Source organism: Cetorhinus maximus, chromosome 21 (assembly GCF_964194155.1).
Source record: "Cetorhinus maximus chromosome 21, sCetMax3.hap1.1, whole genome shotgun sequence".
NCBI lineage: Eukaryota > Metazoa > Chordata > Chondrichthyes > Lamniformes > Cetorhinidae > Cetorhinus > Cetorhinus maximus.
This window is the reverse complement of record NC_135899.1, coordinates 85,620,593-85,643,713: the sequence shown is the minus strand read 5'-3', so window position 1 is coordinate 85,643,713 and position 23,121 is coordinate 85,620,593. Positions and strand designations below refer to the sequence as shown.

The 23,121-nt window shown below is 42.1% G+C and overlaps 1 protein-coding gene across 4 annotated transcripts in view; it reads left to right on the top strand.

Annotated features, from left to right (window-relative positions):
* Window positions 1-23,121, top strand: part of ptprub (protein tyrosine phosphatase receptor type Ub) — a 769,916-nt gene that overhangs the window by 242,264 nt on the left and 504,531 nt on the right. For all 4 annotated transcript variants that reach the window (XM_078567333.1, XM_078567337.1, XM_078567336.1 and 1 more), the window contains exon 2: window positions 19,603-19,725. In XM_078567333.1, coding sequence (XP_078423459.1) covers window positions 19,603-19,725 — 123 coding nt within the window. The remainder of the gene's footprint in view (window positions 1-19,602; window positions 19,726-23,121) is intronic.

Genomic DNA, 23,121 nt, shown 5'->3' with positions numbered 1-23,121 from the left:
GGACTGCTCCCAATTTTTTGGGCCAACTTCTGTAACTATAACCCAATTAAGGCCCGCCCAGCGTGACGTCCACCAAGAAGCGCTATGCGCTCCTCGTGTGGGGTGGGGGGGGAGGCAATTCTCTCAGCCTCTCTATTGCGCATGTGCGCGAAAGAGCACACTGATCTCCCTGAGGCTAAGTGCTGCCTCAGGGAGATCAGCTCCAAATTTAAAAATGTTAAGCAAATGATGGCAAGATTTCCCTGACATGTCCTCTCATGTGACACTGTCTCATGAGTTGGGACATGTCCATAGCTTGTACTGAAACCTTTTTTAAATATTTAAAAACCCTCATGAAACCTCATCCCGCCCATGGATGAGATTTCATGCTTTTTCTTAAATCTGCCAGGGCTCCCGGTTGGACGGGCAGGTCCACTAATTGCTTCAATTGATTTTTGAATGGCCTCAATAGGCTGTTGACTGGTCGGCAAGCGCACAGCTGACTCGGCTGCGCCCCCACTGACCTGAAAATGCAAATGATGCGAGATGACGTCGGGAGTTCCGCCCGACGTCATTTTATGCGTTGGCGAGCGGGCTCCACCCTCGCTCGCCGACAGGAAAATTCTTGCCTAAGTCTACGCACCTGCAATGACACTAAATTCAAACCATGAAATTAAACTCCATAGCTCAACATGCAGGCCAGGGGCAATCCTCACTATCACTCTTTGTTACATCTCCAGAGCATTGATGATCTTGAAGTTGGTGGAGCAAAACGGTGCAGAATATTCCAGATAAGTTGGAATCATAGAATTATTACAACACAGAAGACCAGGCGACCCGTTGAGTCCACGCTGGCTCTCTGCAACAACAATTTCTCACTAAACCTTACATCAAAGCAAATGTATTCCAAGTTTTACACTCATGATGCACTTCTCTTTTAGTAATGTACATTTATTTTCATCTATCAATGTCCCATCCCATGGATCTTAGTCTGAAGTATGTCCTCTTGGATGGAGTATGTTGAGATCTGGTTATGCTACAGCAATCACAAAGTGACATGCGGCAGTCTGTGGCCATTCATGTGAACAGGGCTCAGTTTAGCATCTCTCTGCAATGAGATGGCCGAAAGCAGAAACTCCACATGTGGGCTTTTGCATCAATAAACTCATTCCCTTCTACTCCATTGGAGTAAACTGTTCCAGGCAACACTGTTCCTTTTAAGTGAATTGTGAAATGCTGAGAACTGAAGTGTTTTGTGGATGATATCAATAATTTCTAGCCTTCACACATCTGACACAAAGATTGATCTGGCAGGCAGTGAAATGATCAACTGTACCCGCATTACAAAATGAGTTATTAAATTATCATGTTAGGTAAAATATATTGTTGTAATATGAAGTTTACATATTGTGGTTTAATCAAAATCAAAATTGTGGCAATCTTTCCATTCCCCTGCACTTCTACCTCTGTCTCCAATTTTCTCCCCTCTTCTCAGATCCTAAAGTCCTGACTCTTGCTGGGGTACAGTCCTCACCCAAATGCCTGTTCCCTGCCTAAACCTTCCTGCCTCTCTACTCCTCTCTCCTCCTCTAAGGCGCTCCTTAAAACCGAATGGATGCATTGGTACGGAGGTTGTGGATGCATTGGCATGGAGATATTAGATACAATGGTTTTAATTTTCCAAAATTCCCTAGATTCTGAAAAGGTCCCATCAGATTAGAAAATGGTGAATGTGACTCTTCACAAGGAAGGAAGGAGACAGAAAGCAGAAAACTACAGGCCAGTTAGCTTAACATCTATTGTAGGGAAATTGCTGGACTCTATTAAGTAGGTTAGAGCAGGGCACTTAGTAAATCTCAGTGCAATCAAGCAGAGTCAACATGGCTTTGTGAAAGGGAAATCATGTTTGACTAATTTATTGGAGTTCTTTGAGGAAGTAACAAGTAACGTGGATAAATGGGAACCTGTGAATATGCTGTACTTAGATTTCCAGAAGGCATTTAGTAAGGTACTACATCAAAGGTTACTAAGCAAGATAGCGCATGGAAAGAGGATTGGTTAGCTAACAGGAAGCAGACAGTAGTGATAAATGGTTCTTTTCAGGTTGGCAAGGTGTGACGAGTGGAGTGCCACAGGCATCAGTGCTGGGGCCTCAACTATTTTCAATTTATATCAATGACTTGGATGAAGGGACTGAATGTATGTTTGGTAAATTTGCTGATGACACAAAGATAGGTAGGAAAGTAGCAAAATGCCCATTGACTTTTGGTGGTGTGGGACCCGAAAATCTGGCCAAGGAGTCTGCAAAGGGACGTAGCTAGATTAAGTGAGTGGGCAAAAATTTGGCAGATGGAATATAATGTGGGAAAATGTGAATTTGTCTACTTGGGCAGGAAGAATAGAAAAGCACCATATTATTGTAATGGAGAGAGATTGCAGAACTGAGGTAATTGGGAACTGGGTGTCCTGGTACATAAATCAGGAAAAGTTAGTATGCAGGTACAGCAAATGATTAGGAAGGCAAATGGAATTTTGTTATTTATTGTGAGTGGAATGAAATATAAAAGTAGGGATGTTTTGCTAGAGTTGTATACTGGGCATTGCACAGACCACATCTAGAGTACTGTGTACAGTTTTGGTCGTCTTATTTAAGAAAGGATATAGATGCATTAGAAGCAGTTAAGAGAAGCTTCACTTGACTGATACTTGGGTTGGGGGTGGTGGAGTTATCTCATGAGAGAAGGCTGGACAGGCTGGGCCTGGAGTTTAGAAGAATGAGAGGTGATCATATTGAAACATACAAGACCCTGAGAGGACTTGACAGGGTAGATGCTGAAAGGATGTTACTCCTTGTGCGAGAGACTAGAACTTCAGGACACAGTTTAAAAATGAGGGGTCTCCCATTTAAAACTGAAAAGAGAAGAAATTTTTTTCTCTGAGGGTCACGAATCTTTGGAGCTTTTCCCCAGAGAGCGATGGAGGCAGGGTCAATTAACACTTTTAAGGCAGAGGCAGGTAGATTCTTGACTAACAAGGGAGTCAAAGCTCGTCAGGAGTAGGCAGAATGTGGAGTTGAGGCTATGGTCAGACCAGCTATGATTTTATTGAATGGCGGAGCAGGCTCAAGGGGCAAAAGGCCTACACCCATATGTTTGTATGTTCATGCCTCTTCACCTGTCTTCTTCCATAGACTTAGTGTCACATTTTGTTTGGTAATACTCCTGGGAAGGTCCTTTGTATGTTTTACTACATTATAGGCACATTTTAAACGTTGTGTAGGCCTCATCAATGAGAGTCAGTGCTATTGTACCATGGGAGCATCATACCCAAGCCTGATCCCTATTCTCATCCAATGTTGACACACTAACACTTCCCAGCAGGGGTAATCAGTGCTAATTTTTCCCCCTCTATATGGAATGCTGATGCAAAATTGCCCCCCACTGCTGCCATGACTGAGGTCTACTAACTCCATACAGATGTAAAACTGGGACAATCTTGGGTTGTGTGGCTCATTACCATATTACATCATACCACTCAGCTCAGAGGGTTTTCCATGCTGAATACAAAAAAATAACTTTGAGGCTGCTTCACAACCAACTCCAATGCGAATCTTTATCTTTCTCAACCAGATGTGGGGCTAATAGAATTTTTCAAGGCTGCTGCCAGTACCACTCCATGATGGGGCTGACTGGAGTAAAGCTTCTATAAATGACAGTGGCCTGGTCATCTTACCTTCTTTTCCTTTTCCTCTGCTTCATTCCCAGGGCTCTCCCTGCTCCTGAATTTCATTTGCCAATCAGAGCTGGAAACTGATGAACTTGCCTTGTCAATGACATGACTTTCGTCACATAACTCCCAGGTGAGGAACCTTGTACAATACAAGGCTGTCCAAAAACCAAACATTTTTAGAATGTGCTTCTGCCCGTGATCAGTCCCCGAACACAATTTCTTGCTGGCTGGCCAATTAATGGCCAGCCAGTAAGAAACACGCATTGAGAAAGCCTCAGCGTTGCCAAGGGGGGCGGGAAGAGGCGGGTGCCAACAAAAGTGAGGGTGCGGGTGGGCGCTTCTAGCTTTCACATCTGTCAGAACTCTAAGAGTTCCATCACAAAGAAGGGTCAAGCTTTCACAGCATTTTCACTCCAAACCATTTAATAATTAGCATCTTGTGAACTATTGCCTTTTGGAGTGACTTTGGATTTGAAGTTTGTAACAGCTACGTCTTAGAGACTCCTTCTCGGAGTGCAGGGTTTCTATTGAAGTTTGGCCAGTTAAAACCAATTAGTCACTTGCGCAGAACACTGATGAGCTCCCTGCTTCTAGCCAACCAGAGCTAACCTATTTGTTAGGGTATTGTCTTAAAGCGTTACGTGGAGTTGAGTGAGAAGAATCTGAGCTTCCAATGACAGGCTTACCCTGCAGATACCATAATGAGCTGCACTGCGTGCAGTACTGTGGATCTTTCTGGCTCTGATACTGGATCTGCAAAAACTTCTTTACCTGTGTCATTTTAAAGCCACCTTGTCTCCAAAGATGCACCTCTTACTTTCCCTTGCTTTTTCCCATGGAAGTTGGTCATTTGACAGAGAGAAGAAAAACATAGTTAATTTATAATTTTTTTTTTAAAAAAGAGTGATGTGTGCTTAAGACCAGTCAAAGGCCAGAATTGCCATTCAGCCCATTAAAGTTTATCTTTCCTAATTGTTCAAATCAATAAAAATCTACAGCATGTGGTAGTTTTCACAAATCAAATATCTGAAAGCACTTTACAAGAGATAACGGAACACCAAAGCAGGAATTGGGAGAGAAATTACAGGACATGCCCAGAGGTGCTGTTGAGAAGTGAGGTTTTGAGGAGGCTGTTGAAGATGAGGAGAGAGATGTTCAGGCAGTAAAGTAAAGGAAAGAGTCCAGAATGTGGGGAAATGGTGGCTAAAAGTTATTACCCTAAATCTTCCATTTTAGTGTCTCAACACTTAAAAACCATAAAATCCCAGAATAGAGTGGATAAAACTGCCAACGTTCCCTAGCAGATTGAACAGTTCTAGAATAAATATGGAATGAAGGATTTTTAGGATATCAGTCATTATCAATATTTAGTAGTGAAATGCAAACTGCTATACAAAACTGTCAGTTTGTTTCTGATTTTTAATTTAGTCCAAAGTCATTATCCCTGCAATCAGCAAGGCATGTCTGACTGTCAAATCCCTAAATGTTGAAAGTAATGTTCAGATTATATTGGCTGATTACAGGCAGTTAACCATCATTGTGATGATGGCCGTAATGGTGTGATGATAAGTGAATTTGGAAGGGTTTTTATTAACATTCAGTGAACAAAATGAAAGCCGAGGAAATATCACACCAATCATATTTTCTGTTTAAAGGAGTTAACTACAAATTTTCGGGTAAGGGTAGAATCAATTAGTTACCTCCACCACTGAAGGTGGGTGTTATGTATGATATAATGACTAGGCACATGGGAACATATTTACAGAGTCATGAAGCTTGAAGACCCATCAGCAACAGAGTTGTGTCTTGTGTGTCTGCTCAAAAGCAAAACTAAAACTGGGTCGCATGACACTTTCTTTCTGGTGATGTCATGCTGCAATCCCATAAAGGCGTATTACAACATCCCCCTTTCTTTTTAAAGATGTTTCCCCCGTTCCAAAGAAGTACAACTATTTAAAATACATGTTCGTATTTAGTTACCATTACATAAGTGTATAGGACTAGTGAATCTGAGTCTCTAAAATGTAGAAGTAATCTGCTGGTACGCCCAGACCTTGTAATGGTAACCTTGTCTGGAGGCTTCTTTAATTGTTCACAGTGATCTGTGGGATTGTCGTTCTTGGACGTTGTCCCTGGTTTCATTTGGGATCTAGTCCTCGATGCAATGGAACTGCATGGTGGTTGAGGAGCTGGGATGGATCTGATTTTTCCTTGGTTACGCTTCACCGTTGCACCTTTTGTGTGCAATGACTTCATAGGACCTTGGTTCCAAACAAATCCTTGTCACCTCAGCTGGTCGCCATGTACCTTCTGTGGGATCTTGGATGCAAACTTGTTGTCCTAACTATAATCATGGCATTTCTCTACCACATTATCGTGCACATTGGTCATCTCTTGCAGTTTTAAAAGTTGCTCTCTAGTTTCTGAGAGAGTGGAGCAGGTATGCTCTTGACATGCCTCGCACTTCTTGATGATGACTTCAATGTCATTGTTCATACCCATCCAACAGATTGTCTCTCTTGTAAGTCTTTTTTTCTGACCTGTGCCCATGTGTGAGCGATGAAGTTGTTGAAGAATATCATGTTGCAAAGATTATGGTACAATGACCTGCCTGCCTTTAAAAATGACTCCCCGAGAGATGCCTGGCTCGTACTTGTAAGGCCAAAATAGTCTCATGTATTTATGGACATGCTGAATTGAATCAGGCCATCCTTCAATGATGGTTTTCCTCAGTTGCTGTAGTGTAGAATCTTTCTCCATTTCTTCTTGTAGCTGCTGGCATTTGATTTGTGCAAAATGTACCAGATCAGTTGACAGACTTGCATTCTCCTGCAAGCGTAATGTTGCAGCTCCCTTGAAACTGCCAATTTTGTCAAAACATTCTGGAAATTTTGATAAGTCATGAACTAAGGTGATAGGAGTAGTTTCTGAGGTCTGACTGATTCCATAGGCTGTCACAAGTGCAAAGTCACAGCATGCTGGTAGGCCTGCAGTCGCTGGGCCTTTAGTCTCCATGATGTAGAACATCTGTGACACCCAGGAGGATTGATTGTAATTGCACTTTAGGACTATGGATCCTGTGCATGGAATCAGTGAGCTGTTGGATGCTGAAAGTTTTACAGTAGTAGTTTTTGCCATGGCCCTCCACTTCTGTGAATATGTCTTTTAGAATTCTCAGGGGTAGTACGTTGGCAAAATAAAAGCAAAATGCTGCAGCTGCTGGAAATCTGAAACAAAAACAGAAAATGCTGAACAAACTCAGCAGGTCTAGTAGCATTTGTGGAGAGAGAAACAGAGTTAATGTTTCGAGTCCGTATGACCCTTCTTCAGATGTATGTTGGCACTTGCCCCTGCGTCAATCTTGGCTAATAATGAGTAGTTACCAACTTTGCTAGGGCAGATAATTTGAATCTTGGCAAACATTTCAGATGGTGCGACAGTATCAATGTTTTCCATGAGATGGACGTTGTGAAACATGTGTTCATCTTCGTCTCTTTGTGCACATCATCTTCATTTTCTGGTTTGTCAGTCACCTTGTGTATATGCTTCTGACGGGATGCCGCATGGTCATTTTTTTTGCTACAAGGCACCTGCTGTGTACAGTCTGTTTCGATCAGTGCATGGCTCTTTGTAGCTGCACCAGCCTTTGCTCTAGTGCACTACCACTGCCAAGGGCTTTTCTGCCACATGCCTTGCAGAATTGATTAAAAGCTGGGCATTCCCTTGATACACGCAGAAGGCCATACTTTTCACATTCTTGCTAGGTTTGGGTGTTTTAGTAAATGCACCAAATATTGGGGTTGTACTTAGAACCTGTAAACTTCATCGACCTGCGAGGATCGCTTCGTACTTACGTCCATCCTTAAATAGTTCTTTGATGCTATGTTTTGGGCTTGTCTGGCGGATCTTTCTGCAGTGCTTCCATGGGAGTGGATGCGATCATCAACTCAACAATGTCTGCTCGCTCTGCATTTGAAAAATCACAGTACGTATCCTTTTTTCCGCATCTGCTGACAAAGCGGTAAATGGATTCTGTAGGCTGTTGTCGAAATTACATGAACTCTAGTCAATAAATACAGTAGTTTAACCTGATATTGAACTGGTGTTCTGATGCAGCCCATATCTTGTGGGGATCACTTAGCTCTTCTGTTAATCCTGATATGTTTAGCCTGTAGACCTTCATTTCTAATTGCAAGGTGAATTTTTATGGCCTGCTTGTCTGGGTCAAACACACCTGAATCAAGAAACCATTGCCCTGTACGCTGTTTAAACATTCTGAATTTGGATAGTAGGTCAACTACACCCCAATTCACACTGGGGAATTTTGTGGACATTCTGACAATGTACGTTTTGACCTTCCATCTCCTTTAGTGCCTAGGATGAGTGCCACTATAGCCGCTTTCGTGTGCTTTTTTAAAGCTCCACCCGTTATAATCACAAGCTTCTCTGGCCCAATTTTATGACTTTTTTTGGTTTTATTCCCCCTTGCTTGCTTCGATCTGGCCCACACCCTGGTCCTTCCTTTCCTGATTGAGATAACCTGGTGTTAGTCTTCCCGAGGCACTGTCCCATTCACTGAACTGACAGGCTGTGCACCGCAAACTCTTCATGAAGGACCCGTCTGCTTAGCGGCTCTTACGTTAAGCACTATCCCGACACTGTTTTCAAAGTCTATCTGTGCAGTCACCATGCTGCGATTTCAACACTCTGCAATGCTGCAGCTCCATTGTAGTCTGACCAAAATGTCGAGGGTTGTCTCATGCCATGGAACATGATCTAAGACTAAAGCAAAAAGCAAAATACTGTGGATGCTAGAAATCTGAAACAAAAATAGCTGGAAAAACTCAGCAGGTCTGACAGCATCTGCGGAGAGGAATACAGGTGACGTTTCGAGTCCGTAAGACTCTTCATCAGAACTAAGGAAATAGAGAAATGAGGTGAAATATAAGCTGGTAAAGGGGGGGTGGGACAAGTAGAGCTGGATAGAGGGCCAGTGATAGGTGGAGGCAAAGAAGAAATTGCCAAAGATGTCATAGACAAAAGGACAAAGAGGTATTGACGGTGGTGATATTATCTAAGGAATGTGCTAATGGTGACATTAAGGGTAGAAAGCAGGACAAGCAAGTGGCAGATGGCCATAGTGGGGGTGAGGTGGGGGAAGGGATTGAAATGGGCTAAAACAATAGATGGAAATAAATTTAAAAATAGGTGGGAAAAGAAAAATATATTTTTTAAAATTATAAATTATTGGAAAAAGGGGGATCGGAAAGGGGGTGGAGATGGAGGAGAGAGTTCGTGATCTGAAGTTGTTGAATTCAATATTAAGTCCGGAAGGCTGTAAAGTGCCTAGTCGGAAGATGAGGTGCTGTTCCTCCAGTTTGCGTTGCGCTCCACTGGAACATTGCAGCAGGCCAAGGACGGACATGAGGGCATGAGATCTAAGACTGTTCACCATGTCGTATATAATTAAATCTTTTAACTTGGACTCTGTAAGTAAGAGTTTTATTATAAATAAATCTCCCATACTCCATTTCCAAAATGAAAATTCTAACTACTTGGCACAAGGTAACTTATTGGAAATGAGTCTCACATCTCCAGCATTACTTAGTTTTGTTCTGTTAATTCCAAGTTTCCCGTCAATATTTCTGTTTAAAGTGACTGCTGACGAACAAGTCAGGACACTGACTTCTGTTATGACACAGCTAATGGTAAATGCTGAGCTGTTCAAATCCCAGAGGGAAACTTGAAACAACTGTCACAACTAATTTTCAATTTGTATAAATTTCGAGATATGGTGCCTTGATGTTGTGCCTTAGACCACCAAGTCTTAGGTTTTAATAAAACTAGATTAAACATTTATTAATAAGAGAAATGATTTTAAATACATGCATCAATCTACAAATTACTAGTATGATAACTTCTAAATCCCCTAATCAAGCCAACTCCTAGTTATACTTTCATTAAGACAACAGTGAGACACATAGATTTTAAAAGACCCAGGCAAAGAAATATGATACCCTGAAAAAGTCGAATTCTAAGTGAGTTTTCTTAACTGCAGTCCTTTGAAGACAGCAGGTTGAGGCATAGATGCTGAAGGCTGTTTCACAGACTTGCAAGCTCTTAAAAATGTCTTCCCTTACAAACAGTCTTTTCTTTATACATATCTTCCTCTTTGAATGCAAATACCCATTGTTTCACTATGCCTTTGGACTTTATCTCCCCGATAATAAAACCCTCTCATAGCACTAAGTTATACCAGTAACCTTTGGGAAAAATAAACACACTGGGCAGAATTTTACAGTCAGCGTGCGGGCGCGGGTCCGACACGCCAGAATGTAAAATGACAGCTTATGACACCTCTCTTCTATTTTTACTTAGTTCTGTTGAAGAGTCATACGGACTCGAAACGTTAACTGTGTTCCTCTCCGCAGATGCTGCCAGCCCTGCTGAGTTTTTCCAGGTATTTTTATTTTTGTGTTAAATTAAGCATGTTGATTTCCTGCTGGTATCCTGCTTTAATGGTTCAGCAGTTGAAACAATTGATTTTCACTATTTCATAGCCTGTTAACCTGCATATATGGACATGATCAACAAGCAGTCCTAGCCATCAAGCAATTTTTTAACTTAAATTTTGAGGAGAAGGTATTGACGTAAACAAAGAGGGGGAATATAATCAACAAAGACATCTCCCTTTGCCTCAAGCCTGACTGTACAGCCAGTTTACATGCATGGGTCACCTTTGTCACAGAAGCTGGCTGAAGTCCTACTCTGTCTGAAGTCATATAAAATTAAAATGTAAAGCTCCTGCCCCTGCCCCACATATGTTTAGTTTGAAGAAAGAATTATACATGTTAGTTTACAATAACTTTAAATGCAATCACATAAATATTCCTTGAGAGAGTGCCCAGATACTTTTGGATACAATGAGACCTAGGGCTCTTAACATGATTGATTCAAGTACATCAATGAGAATTTTTTCACCCATAAAAGTTTTAAATTAATTGTAATTTACGACCCTTTGGGAGTGCTGTTTCACAGAATCGCAAAGAAATTGTGCTTGACCTGAAAAATACTTGTGGTATATACTTTCAAGTAGATGGTGTTATGTTACCATGACAATTTTGAAGCCAATTGTTTGGTATTTTATGACAATATTGAGATATGCTTCAAAAGGCTCTCAAGTGTATAATTCAATTAAAAAAAAAATTTGCTTTTGGAAACACATTGTGAGGTAAATTGTGAGCTAATTGGTCCCAGTTTCCATGTTGGACTAATTTTAAAGTTTTAGTTTTATGTGTAGGTAGTCTTATTGTTGAAATTATATTCTCCTGACTTCCTCCCAATCCCCTGGCCAGGATTTTACAGCCTCGCCGTGGCGTGTCTTCTCCCGGTGGATGTGGCTAGCCATTTAAATCTCCATTCAGTTCAGTGGGACCATAATATCCTGCTGGGTGGGAAGAGCCATAAAGTCCTGGCCCAAGTTTTGTTTGGCTGATCAAGCCTTGATGGCATTCTTGACACAAAGGCTGTTCTTCCATGATGGACTTTGTTATGATCCCCAGCTGATGTTACTACTGGACAAGCCTGATCCCAGGGTGGAACCTGGCTTGATTGATCCTAACTTTTATTTGTTTATTTAGTTACGTGGAGAGGGGCTACTGAACAGAGTCACCGGAGTTAGCTAATGAACTTTTTTAAAAAAGGAATAAAACATTTATACATCAAGAAAAGATGAACTATATTACAATACTCCTTCATCCACTTGTATACCTTTACAGATATATACAGATTTGTAAGGATAACACAAGTTACAAAAGCTATCTTATACTCTAATGTTCACAATAAGTACGCAGTCAATGTAAACCAATAGGCACCCTGTGGTCAGACATACCACACTCTGAAACCAAGTAACACATGCCATCTCAATTAAATACTATAGATCTCTCAGCAGCTTCCCCCAGATGCTTGTCCCACCATAAGCCAGCCAGTCTCACTGAACTCCGTCTTTCACACGAGGATTTCCAATCTCCACTCTCCAAGAACTTGCTTTGGAATCTTCTCTCAAAATGACGCTTTCTCCTAGACGCCTTCCGCAAGGGTTCGCCTCCAAGGTTTCGACCTCTCCTTCCAATATTCTTCTCCACTGGTGCGCCACATGCATTCAAGCTTTCTTGCATGTACTCTCTCTCACCGACTCAGCTGTCAACAGTACAGCACTGCTTCACATGTCCATAGCAAAGAGTTACAGACCTTCATTTGTCTCTTTGGACCTTCTTGCCTCTTGTAAGATGTTCTTGCTTTAAATCTGCTTTCTGCAGCTTTTGTCTCTTTAAACCTGAAGCATGGAGCCTTTCTCTCTGCCCCTTGCTCTTAACTTCCCTTTACAGGACCTTTTCCATCTTCCTCTCCGTTTGATTAGAAGGTCTTCTGGGGACTTTCTCCTGTTCCTTGAATTTTGGGGTCTTTTCTTTAGCTTGGGACTTGCTATCTGTCTCCTTTGCTCCAGTCTCTCCTGGCAGCTGTCTTCAAAACCAGCTGAACTCGAACAGCTTCCAAATCAAACTGATGTTTCTAGTTTCTTCTGTGTGTCTGTGAGAGGGACTTGCCTCTCAACCCCCATTGCTAGGCAACTTCTGAGTTTCTCTACTCTGGTTTGTTTAACTTAGCTGCAGCAGCTGTAAAACTCTCAGAAATGCAGGCACCTTCTTAAAGTGAAATTAAAACTCAATTTTACCTTTCCTTATCGCACAAATACAGAAATACAAATCAAACTTAAACTTTAAAGTTAAAACTTATTCCTAACACCTACAAATACCAATATAATTTAATTAAACTGGACTAGCTGTATAAATACTGTGGCTACAAGAGCAACTCAGAGGCTAGGAATAGTGTGGTGAGTAACCCACCTCCTGACTCCCCAAAGCCTGTCCAGCATCTACAGGGCACAAGTCAGCAGCAGTATGATGGAATATTCCCCACTTGCCTGGATGAGTGCAGCTCCCACAACACTCAAGAAGCTTGATACCATCCAGGACAAAGCAGCCCGCTTGTGGCACCACATTCACTCCCTCCACCACCAGCGCACAGTAGCAGCAATGTGTACCATTTACAAGATACACTGCAGGAATTCACCAAGGCTCCTTCAACAGCACCTTCCAAACCCATGACCATTACCATCTAGAAGGACAAGGGCAGCAGATAGATGGGAACACCACCACCTAGAAGTTCCCATCCAAGTCACTCAACATCCTGACTTGGAAGTATATTGGAAGTATATCGTCGTTCGTTCACTGTCGCTGGGTCAAAATCCTGGAACACCCTTCCTAACAGCACTGTGGGTGTCCCCACACCACATGGATTGCAGGGGTTCAAGAAGGCAGCTCACCATCACCACCTCAAGGGCAACTAGGGATGGGCAATAAATGCTGGCCCAGCCAGCGCAGCCCACATCCCGAGAATGAATTAAAAAAAAAACTAACAAGTGAAAGAAAGAAAGAACTTCCATTTGTTTAGTGCCTTATTAGCTGCTCAGCATGCCACAAATTATTTTGCAACTAGTCACTTATGTATGGGCAAATATGGCAGTGGATTTATGCAGAGCTAAGTACTAGAAACACCAAATGAGATAAATGATTAGTTCGCTTTTTGTGTGTGGTTATGTTGGTTGAAGAACGTTGACCAGAGCACCAAGTGAATTCTCTGCTCTTTAATTTCCACCTGATCAGGCAGACCGAGCTTTAGCTTAACATCTCACTCAAAAGATAACAATGCAAGCACTTCCTGAGTGCTGCACTGGAAATGTTTGGCAAGATTATGTGCTCACATGGTAGAGTGAGGCTTGAACCTTCTGATTCAGAGATGAAAACTTTACTATTTGATAATATCTTGGGACATGAGATGAAATGATTTGCAGTATCCAACTGACTGCACAGTAAAGCAAAATCCTCTTTCCTTCCCTGTCTATTTTTCTCCAAACCCCCAGTGATGGATATACTGAACATTACAAGAGGAAAGTAGCAGTTTTGATCTCCATGACAGTGGAGGAACTACAGTTGGCCACAGGGCAAGGCAGAGATATCATGGGCACTCCTTCTCTTCCCGGGCCCCTTATTCCCCACCTCCCCACCCCACATCAGCTGTCATATGAGTTGGGACATGTCCATAATTTTTTTTAAAACTTTAATAAAATTTTTAAAAACCTGCATGAAACCTCATCCTGTCCGTGAATGAGGTTTCATGCATTTTCTAAATCCGGCCAGGGCTCCTGGCCTGCCTGCCAACCTTAAGGTTGGACGGGCAGGTCCATTAATTACTTCAATGACTCTGTCAATGGCCTCAGTTGGCCATTGACAGGTCTGCGGGCGCACAGCTGATTTTGATGCGCCCCTGCCTACCTGAAAATTTAAATGGGGCGCGGTGACATCAGGAGTTCCGCCCGATGTCACCACGTCATTTTACGCGACGGCGAGCGGGCCCCACCCCCCGCTTGCCGACGGGAAAATCCTGCCCTTAATTTAGTGAAACTTACTCGAACATACAAACAAGGAGCAGCAGGCCATTCAGCCCCTCGAGCCTGCTCCACCATTTAATAAGATCATGGCTGATTGATAGTAACCTGAAATCTGCACCCCATCTACCACTGATAACCTATTACCCCCTTGCTTACCAAGAATTTATCCACCTCTGCCTTAAAAAATGTACAAAGACTCTGCTTCCACCAACTGTTCAAGAAGAGAGTTCCTAAGACTCTCACACCTCTGAGTGAAAAGATTTTGCCTCATCTCTGTCTTAAATGGGCGAACCTCTATTTTTAAACAGTGACCCCTAGTTCTAGATTCTTCCACAAGAGGAAACATCCTCTCCACATCCACCCTGTCAAGGCTCCTCAGGATCTTAAAGGTTCCTATCAAGTCACCTCTTACTCTTCTAAACTCCAGCAGATAGTAGCCCAGTTTGTCCAACCTTTCCTCATAAGACAACCCACCCATTCCAGGTGTTAGTCCGGTAAACCATCTCTGAACTGCTTCCAATGCATTTACACCCTTAATAAAGTGACCAATACTGAACACAGTACTCCAAATGTGGTCTTAGTGCCCTGTACAACTGAAGGATATCCTCCATACTTTTGTATTCAATCCCCCTCGTAATAAATGATAACATTCTATTAGTTTTCCTAATTACTTGCTGTACTTGCATACTAGCCTTTTGTGATCCATGCACTAGGACACCCAGATCCTTCTGCACTTCAGGGCTCTGCGGTCTCACCTTTTTAGATAATATGCTTCTCTTTTATTCTTCCTGCCAAAATGGACAATTTCACATTTTCCCACATTATAGTCCATTTGCCAGATCTTTGCCCAATCACTTAACCTATCTATATCTATTCGTACCCTCCTTATGTCCTCTTCACAACTTACTTTCTTACCTATCTTTGTGTCATCAGCAAATTTGGCAACCATCCCTTCAATCCTTTCATCCACTCCTTTAATCTGGGGACGTAATCATTGGCTCACAGTCTTCTTAGGTCTAAATCCTGCTAGTTGTCCAAATTTAGGGACCATTATAGTATTGAGTGCAGCTGGACCAGCCACATAAATACTATGGCTACAAGAGCAGATCAGAGGCTGGGAATTTGGTGGTGAGTAACTCACCCCCTGACTTACAAGTCAGGAGTATGATGGAATACTCTCCGCTTGCCGGGATGAGTGCAGCTCCAACTACACTCGAGAAGCTCGACACAATCCAGGACAAAGCAGCCCGCTTGATTGGCACCTCATCCATCACCTCCAATGTCTACTCTCCACATCACTGATGCACGGTAGCAGCAGTGTGTACTATCTATAAAACGTACTGCAGCAATTCACCAAGGCTCCTTCGACAGCACCTTCGAAACCCGTGACCTCTTCGCCTGGAAAGACAAGAGTAGCAGATGCATGGGAACACCAACACCTGCAAGCTCCCCTCCAAGCCACGCACCACCCTGTCTTGGAACTATATTGTCATTCCTTCACTGTCTCTGGGTCAAAACCATGGAACTCCCTCTCTAACAGCACTTTGGGTTTACCTACAACACATGGACCACAGCGATTCAAGAAAGCAGCTTACCACCACCTTCCCGAGGGCAATTAGGGATGGGCAATAAAATTGCTGGCCAAGCCAGTAAGGCCCACATCCCGTGAAAGAATAAAAAAAAGCTGACGAGAGAAAGCCATGGATGAACCTACCATCAGCTGCACTCCTATAATGTAAATTCATAGAATTATACAGCACAGAAAGAGGCCATGCAGCCATCATAATTCTGCCAACTCTTCAAAAGAGCTATCCAATTAAGCCCACTCACTTGCTCGTTACCCACAACCCTATAATCTTTTTCCACTTCAAGTATATAATCCAATTCCCATTTGAAAGTTACTTTTGAATCTGCTTGCAGTATCCTTTCAGCCAGCACAATCCAGATTCAAACAGCTCACTGTGTGAAAAGATGTCTCCTTTTCTGCCCTCTGGCTGTTTTTGCCAATTATCTTTAATCTGTTTCCTCTGGTTACCAACCCTCCTACCAACGGGAATGTTTTTTTCTTATCTTCCAAAATTCTTCATAATTTTGAACAGCTCTATTAAATCTCCTGTTAACCTTCACTGCATTCAGAAGAACAATCCCAGCTTCTTTAGTCTCCTTTAGAAGTCCCTTGTATATTGATGGCCCAGCGTAAGTTCTTTGAACTTAAATTCCAATTTTGTTCATTTGAGACTTTAACCATTAAGGCAACAGGAGACAGCTTAGTGAACTAACTCAGGAAACTTTAATAAGTTATAAGTTAATACTTATCACAGCAGGGCAGCGACTTTACGGGTGTACTTCAGTTCTTGCTTCCCGGTTCAGCTTTGGGTGCAGATTGACACTCCTCTCTCTCTCTGGAGTCTTCTGATCTTCTGCTTTCAGCTGACAAGCAGTCTTCAGTTTCAAATTCAGCGCATGTTTATCAGTGAAAGTTGCTGCTTATTAACTCTTTCCAAGCCATAACCCACAACGTGATCAATGATATTCTATTCTGATTGGCCTAACCGAGTCGAGGCTATTTTCTAATTGGCTTAAGGGGTGCGCGATCAGTCTGTGATTGGCACCAAGCATGATGGCAGTCAATTGATGTAATTTCTCAGTTTTTTCTGACTGGTTTCTTAAAATGCCAATTACCTGCAGGACCATCTTCCTCATTAAAGTTTATTTCTGTTATTTTAATAACTTCTTGTTCAGACAAAAGGGTGTTTTATGGTATCTTCCTTTGACTATTTGTTTACGGTAGGGGAGGTATGCTGTCATGTCTTCATGAATGATACCTTGAGCTCATCATCTCAGACTATTTAATTAAATCCTCATTAAATCAGAACCTTTATCAATAACTGCCTTTGCAGGTCATCTGCTCGGCGCTGTTTTTATTTCTGTGGTTGTTGGTAATTGGAAAGAGTTATTTTACTTTTAAAACAAAAGGATGATTTGGAAAAGTTGCTTGTAACTTTAAAACTATGTCTGCCTAATGCAAAAGATTACAAAGTACTAATACAAACGAATACAAAATAGGTAGTACTTAAAAGTTATACAGAGTGTGTATAAAATTGAAGTGTACAGCAGCAATCAGTGTTTAAAATGTAAGGTAGTAAAGTCTCATACATTCAATTAATACATAGCCTTGAGTGATAAAAGTCTAAAAATATTATACAGTTACAAAACTAGTAACACACTGTTAGAAAAGTTTACTCTTAATACAAAAAATACATTGATCCAAATATAATTGCTTTCTTCTAAAACACTACAAGTTAACACTAAATGTGGAACACAGCTGTTGTTATTATTTCCCTCCTCTCTATATATTAAATCCCTCCTAACTTTCCTTTTCCGGTAGCGCCAGGTTCTGAAAAGGTTTTACGATGTGAGGGGATGTAAGCTTGAAGGCGGCAAGTCAATGTGGCTCTGTGATATGGAGATAAGTGCAACTGGGGCCTCTTCAGCAGTTGTTCTGTAACTAACTCATTAGTATGTTACTTCATTGTGTCTAAAATCCCATGGTGCCTTTCTCTGTCAAATGAAGCTAAGCAGAGTCACATGATATTAAACGCTGGAGTTTTCTATCAACTCCAATTTAAAAGGATAGTATACCATAAGATTAATCGATCAATATACTCAGATTGTGTGATCTAAACTAAAACTAATCATTAAATATCAATTTCTCTACACCAGCAAGGTAGTTGGTTTATTTCAGTGAGTAGCTAAGCACAAAGACCAGGTCATCCTTAGGCTCTGTGATGGTTACCTGATTTCATACAGGATGCTGGTTGAGGGGCCGGGTGCGGGATGTGTCAGTGATAAGGCAGGGGCTATTATTAACTTGAGTTAAGGAGAGAAAAATTAATCGGGGTTTACCTGTAATTGTTATCCATCAACGTCTGCTAAAATTGTGTGTGCCTGTGTGTGTGCATATGTGGGGTTAGTGGGTGAACACAGTGTGAAGCTTTGCAGTCAATGTCCCTGTGATAAAATACCTCTCAATACAGTCCATCCAGAATTGTAGATGAGTAGTGATTATCTGGACAAAGTTAAGGGCAATAGGTACCTTTGGAACTTTGCCCCAGGGAGGAGTCGATGCTTTCAGGAATGGGCAAGCATAGGTTTAAAAAAAAGAACCCTTTGTGTTGTAATAAAAAGAGAAACTGCTGGGAATACTTTAGTCAGGCAGCATCTGTAGAGAGAGTTAATGTTCATGCTTTAGTGACTGGAAGCCAGTGTCCAGTGGCATACCACAGGGATCTGTGCTCGGTCCCCTATTATTTGTCATTTATATAACTGACATAGATGACTATGTGGGGGATAGGATTAGTAAGTTTGCGGATGACACAAAGATTGGCCGGGTGGTTAACAGTGAGGCTGTGTCTTGGGCTACAGGAAGATATAGATGGGATGGTCAAATGGGCAGATAAGTGGAAGATGGAATTTAACTCTGAAAAGTGTGAGGTGATACACTTTGGAAGGAGTAATTTGAAAAGGAAGTATTCAATGAACGGCATGACACTAGGAAGCTCTGAAGAACAAAGGGACCTTGGTGTGTGTGTGTCCATAGATCTCTGAAGGCGGAAGGGCATGTTAGTGGGGTGGTGGAAAAGGCATATGGGACACTTGCCTTTATCAATCGAGGCATAGACTACAAAAGTAGGGAGGTCATGTTGGAGTTGTATAGAACCTTGGTGAGGCCACAGCTGGAGTACTGTGTGCGGTTCTGGTCGCCACATTATAGGAAGGATGTGATTGCACTGGAGAGGGTGCAGAGGAGATTCACCAGGATGTTGCCTGGGATGAAACATTTAAGCCACGAAGAGAGGTTGGATAGACTTGGGTTGTTTTCGTTGGAGCAGAGAAGACTGAGGGGCGACCTGATCGAGGTGTACAAGATTATGAGGGGCACCGACAGGGTGGATAGGGAGCAGCTGTTCCCCTTAATTGAAGGGTCAGTCACGAGGGGGCATAAGTTCAAGGTGAGGGGCAGGATGTTTAGGGGGGATGTGAGGAAAAGCTTTTTTACCTAGAGAGTGGTGATGGACTGGAATGCAGTGCCTGGGAGGGTGGTGGAGGTGGGTTGCCTCACATCCTTTAAAAAGTACCTGGATGAGCACTTGGCATGTCATAGCATTCAAGGCTATGGGCCAAGTGCTGGTAAATGGGATTAGGTAGGTAGGTCAGGTGTTTCTCACGTGTTGGTGCAGACTCGATGGGCCGAAGGGCCTCTTCTGCACTGTGATTCTGGTTGAAGATCTTATATTGGTTTTTGCTGGCTTGGTTCAATGAGTTGGGTAGATCTCTGAAAATTCCACAGGAAAACTATAAACTGTCTCCTTCATTGTCAACAGGAGAGTGCACGTTTGATGAAGAATCTGGTCCGTGTGAATATGTCCAAGGCACTAATGATGACTTTGACTGGCAACTCATTGGGATTCATGATCCATCTCAACAGACGCCTGATCTCCTTCGAGGTGAGTTGCTACTATTTTATCCCCCTCTATTTCCACTCCATGGATTATGGAAATATGTGATTGTCAGAGCCATAACATCTCTTTGGGATGGTTGGTGATGAAGGTTGTTTCCTGGTGAGGAATTTAAATAGTTATTTTACCAAGTGTGCAAGGCAGCAAATTGATGCTGTACATTTAAACAAAGGACAGTTTGGAAATGATAGAATTTACTGCCAGTGATGTTATGACAGTAGCAGTAGCACTGTCTGTACCAGTTTTTTCTTTATTTACCCACTTAAATGGTAGAGAAGGGAATATGGTATGATTCCATTAAATGTGCATTCAAAGATATCAACAGTAATTATTAAAAGTGTATGTTCAGTCAGGCTTTGCATCCCTTGCTGTGTGCATTTATAGAGAACTGATATTTCAAGGGGCAGTCCTGCCATGTTGCTGGGTTTGGTTATGGGGCAATAACCATGTTTATATTATGGGAGTCAGTCAACAGGAATTGTCAACAACGGAGAACACAACTGCACATTTTTGTCTTCTACCTGTCTGGTTGGTTGGGGGACATACATCAAGACCAGCAAATGACTAAAACCTATTGTTGACCGACTTGGGTAGGCTGGGCTGAACCATTCAAGATAGAAAGCTCATGCTGTTGGCAGTGATATTTACATTGGCAATTGGGCATTGTTGGTGCCTGTGGACAGGCTGGTAGAACCGGTAGAACCACCTCTCAGAAGCATTTTATTACTGTTCTGCTGTTGATAGCACTGGTCCACGGTGGATATATTAATAGTGTACTGTACCTTGCATGCTGAGCTTACTCATTTATTCGATTGCAAAGATGGCAATGTGAGGCAGTTATAGATGCATTAATTTTGAGTTCTTCACTAGTTGCTTATTAGAATATGTCACTGGTGCCTTAACTGTGGACCTGAACTTTACTGATCTGAACAATTGATCATCATCACCTTATCAAAATTAAGTGTCTGTCAATGATTTATACTGTGCTCCCTGAAAGAAAGATGGTCCAACAGCAGTGTTCTATCCAGAGCCAACATGTCTAGCATTGTGGCACTAATCACTCAAAACCAGCTCCTCTGGGCAGGACATGTCATTCATATCCTGGCACCAGACCCTCGAAGCAACTGCTCTACTTGATGACAAAGAATATTGAAGGGTACATGACTTTTCAGAAAAGACAGAAAGCTAAGAAAAGGTAGAGGGGTAGTTCTGTTAGTTAAGGATGACATTGATGCAATAGAGAGATAAATGACCTTAGTTCTGGGGATCAAAATGTAGAACCAGTTTAGGTACAGATGAGAAATGGTAAAGGTAAGAAAGCACTTGTCAGAGTGGTTCATTAGGCCCTCTAACAGTAACCGCACTGTATGGCGAGGTATACAGAAAGAATGATGGGGGCTTGTGAGAAAGGTACAGCAATAATCATGGGTGATTTTAATGAACACATAGATTGAACAGATCAGATTGGCAAAGATAGCTAGGTGATTAGTTCATGGAGTGTTTTTGGGACAGTTTCTTGGAGCAGCATATTATAGCACCAACCAGAGAGCAGACTATACTAGATCTGGTAATGTGCAATGAGACAGGATTAATGAATGACTTCATAGTGAAGGCGTCCCAAGGGAGCAGTGGTCATAATATAATTGAATTTTGCATTCAGTTTGAGGTAGAGAAGAGTGGATCTAAGACTAGTGTTTTAAACTTAAATAAAGGGAATTATGAGGGCATGAAGATAGAGCTGGCTAAAGTGAACTCTGAAATTAGATTAAGGGATAGGTCAGTAGAGATACAGTGGCAGATGTTTAAGGAAATATTTCAGAATACTCAGAAAAGATACATTCTAGTGAGAAAGAAAGACCCTAAGGAAGGATGCACCATCTGTAGCTAACTAAGGAAGTTAAAGATAAAAACAAAAAGCTAAAAGCTACTGCGGATGCTGGAAATCCAAAACAAAAACAGAATTACCTGGAAAAACTCAGCAGGTCTGGCAGCATCGGTGGAGAAGAAATCAGTTAACGTTTCGAGTCCTCATGACCCTTCGGCAGAACTGAGTATAGTTAGGAGAAAGGTGAAATATAAGCTGGTCTAAGGTGGGGGGGCGGGGGGGAGAGAGAAGTTGATGGTGGGGTGATTGTGGGGATAAGCAAGCAGTGATAGGAGCAGATAATCAAAAGATGTCACAGACAAAAGGATCAAAGAGGTGTTGAAGGTGGAGTTATTATCTAAGAAAAGTGCTAATTAAGAATGGAAGGCAGGATACTCAAGGTACAGCTCTAGTGGGGGTGGGGTGGAAAGACTAACAAAGTTTTAGTTTTAGATTTAAAAATAATGGAAATAGGTGGGAAAAGAAGAATCTATATAAATTATTGAAAAAAAAGCGGGGAGGGGGGAGAAACGGGGTGGGGATGGGGGAGAGGGGGAGTTTAAGATCTAAAGTTGTTGACAAAGTGCCTAGTCGGAAGACGAGGTGCTGTTCCTCCAGTTTGCGTTGGGCTTCACTGGAACAATGCAGCAAGCCAAGGACAGACATGTGGGCAAGAGAACAGGGTGGTTGTCTCTTGCCCACATGTCTGTCCTTGGCTTGCTGCATTGTTCCAGTGAAGCCCAACGCAAACTGGAGGAACAGCACCTCATCTTCCGACTAGGCACTTTACAGCCTTCCGGGCTGAATATTGAATTCAACAACTTTAGATCTTAAACTCCCCCTCCCCCCCATCCCCACCCCGTTTCTCCCCCCTCCCCCCTTTTTTTTCAATAATTTATATAGATTCTTCTTTTCCCACCTATTTCCATTATTTTTAAATCTAAAACTAAAACTTTGTTAGTCTTTCCACCTCACCCCCACTAGAGCTGTACCTTGAGTATCCTGCCTTCCATTCTTAATTAGCACTTTTCTTAGATAATAACTCCACCTTCAACACCTCTTTGATCCTTTTGTCTGTGACATCTTTTGATTATCTGCTCCTATCACTGCTTGCTTATCCCCACAATCACCCCACCCTCAACTTCTCTCTCCCCCCCGCCCCCCCACCTTAGACCAGCTTATATTTCACCTCTCTCCTAACTATACTCAGTTCTGCCGAAGGGTCATGAGGACTCGAAACGTTAACTGATTTCTTCTCCACCGATGCTGCCAGACCTGCTGAGTTTTTCCAGGTAATTCTGTTTTTGTTAAGGAAGTTAAAGGTAGTATCAAAGTGAAAGAAAAAGTGTATAATTCCACAAAGATGAGCAGCAGGCCAGAAGTTTGGACAGAATATAAAGAGCAACAAAGGATTTCTAAAAGATTAATAAGGTGGGAACAATTAGATTATGAGAGAAAGCTAGCTAGAAATATAAAAACAGGCAGTAGGAGTTTCTGCAGGTATTTGAAAACAAAAAGAG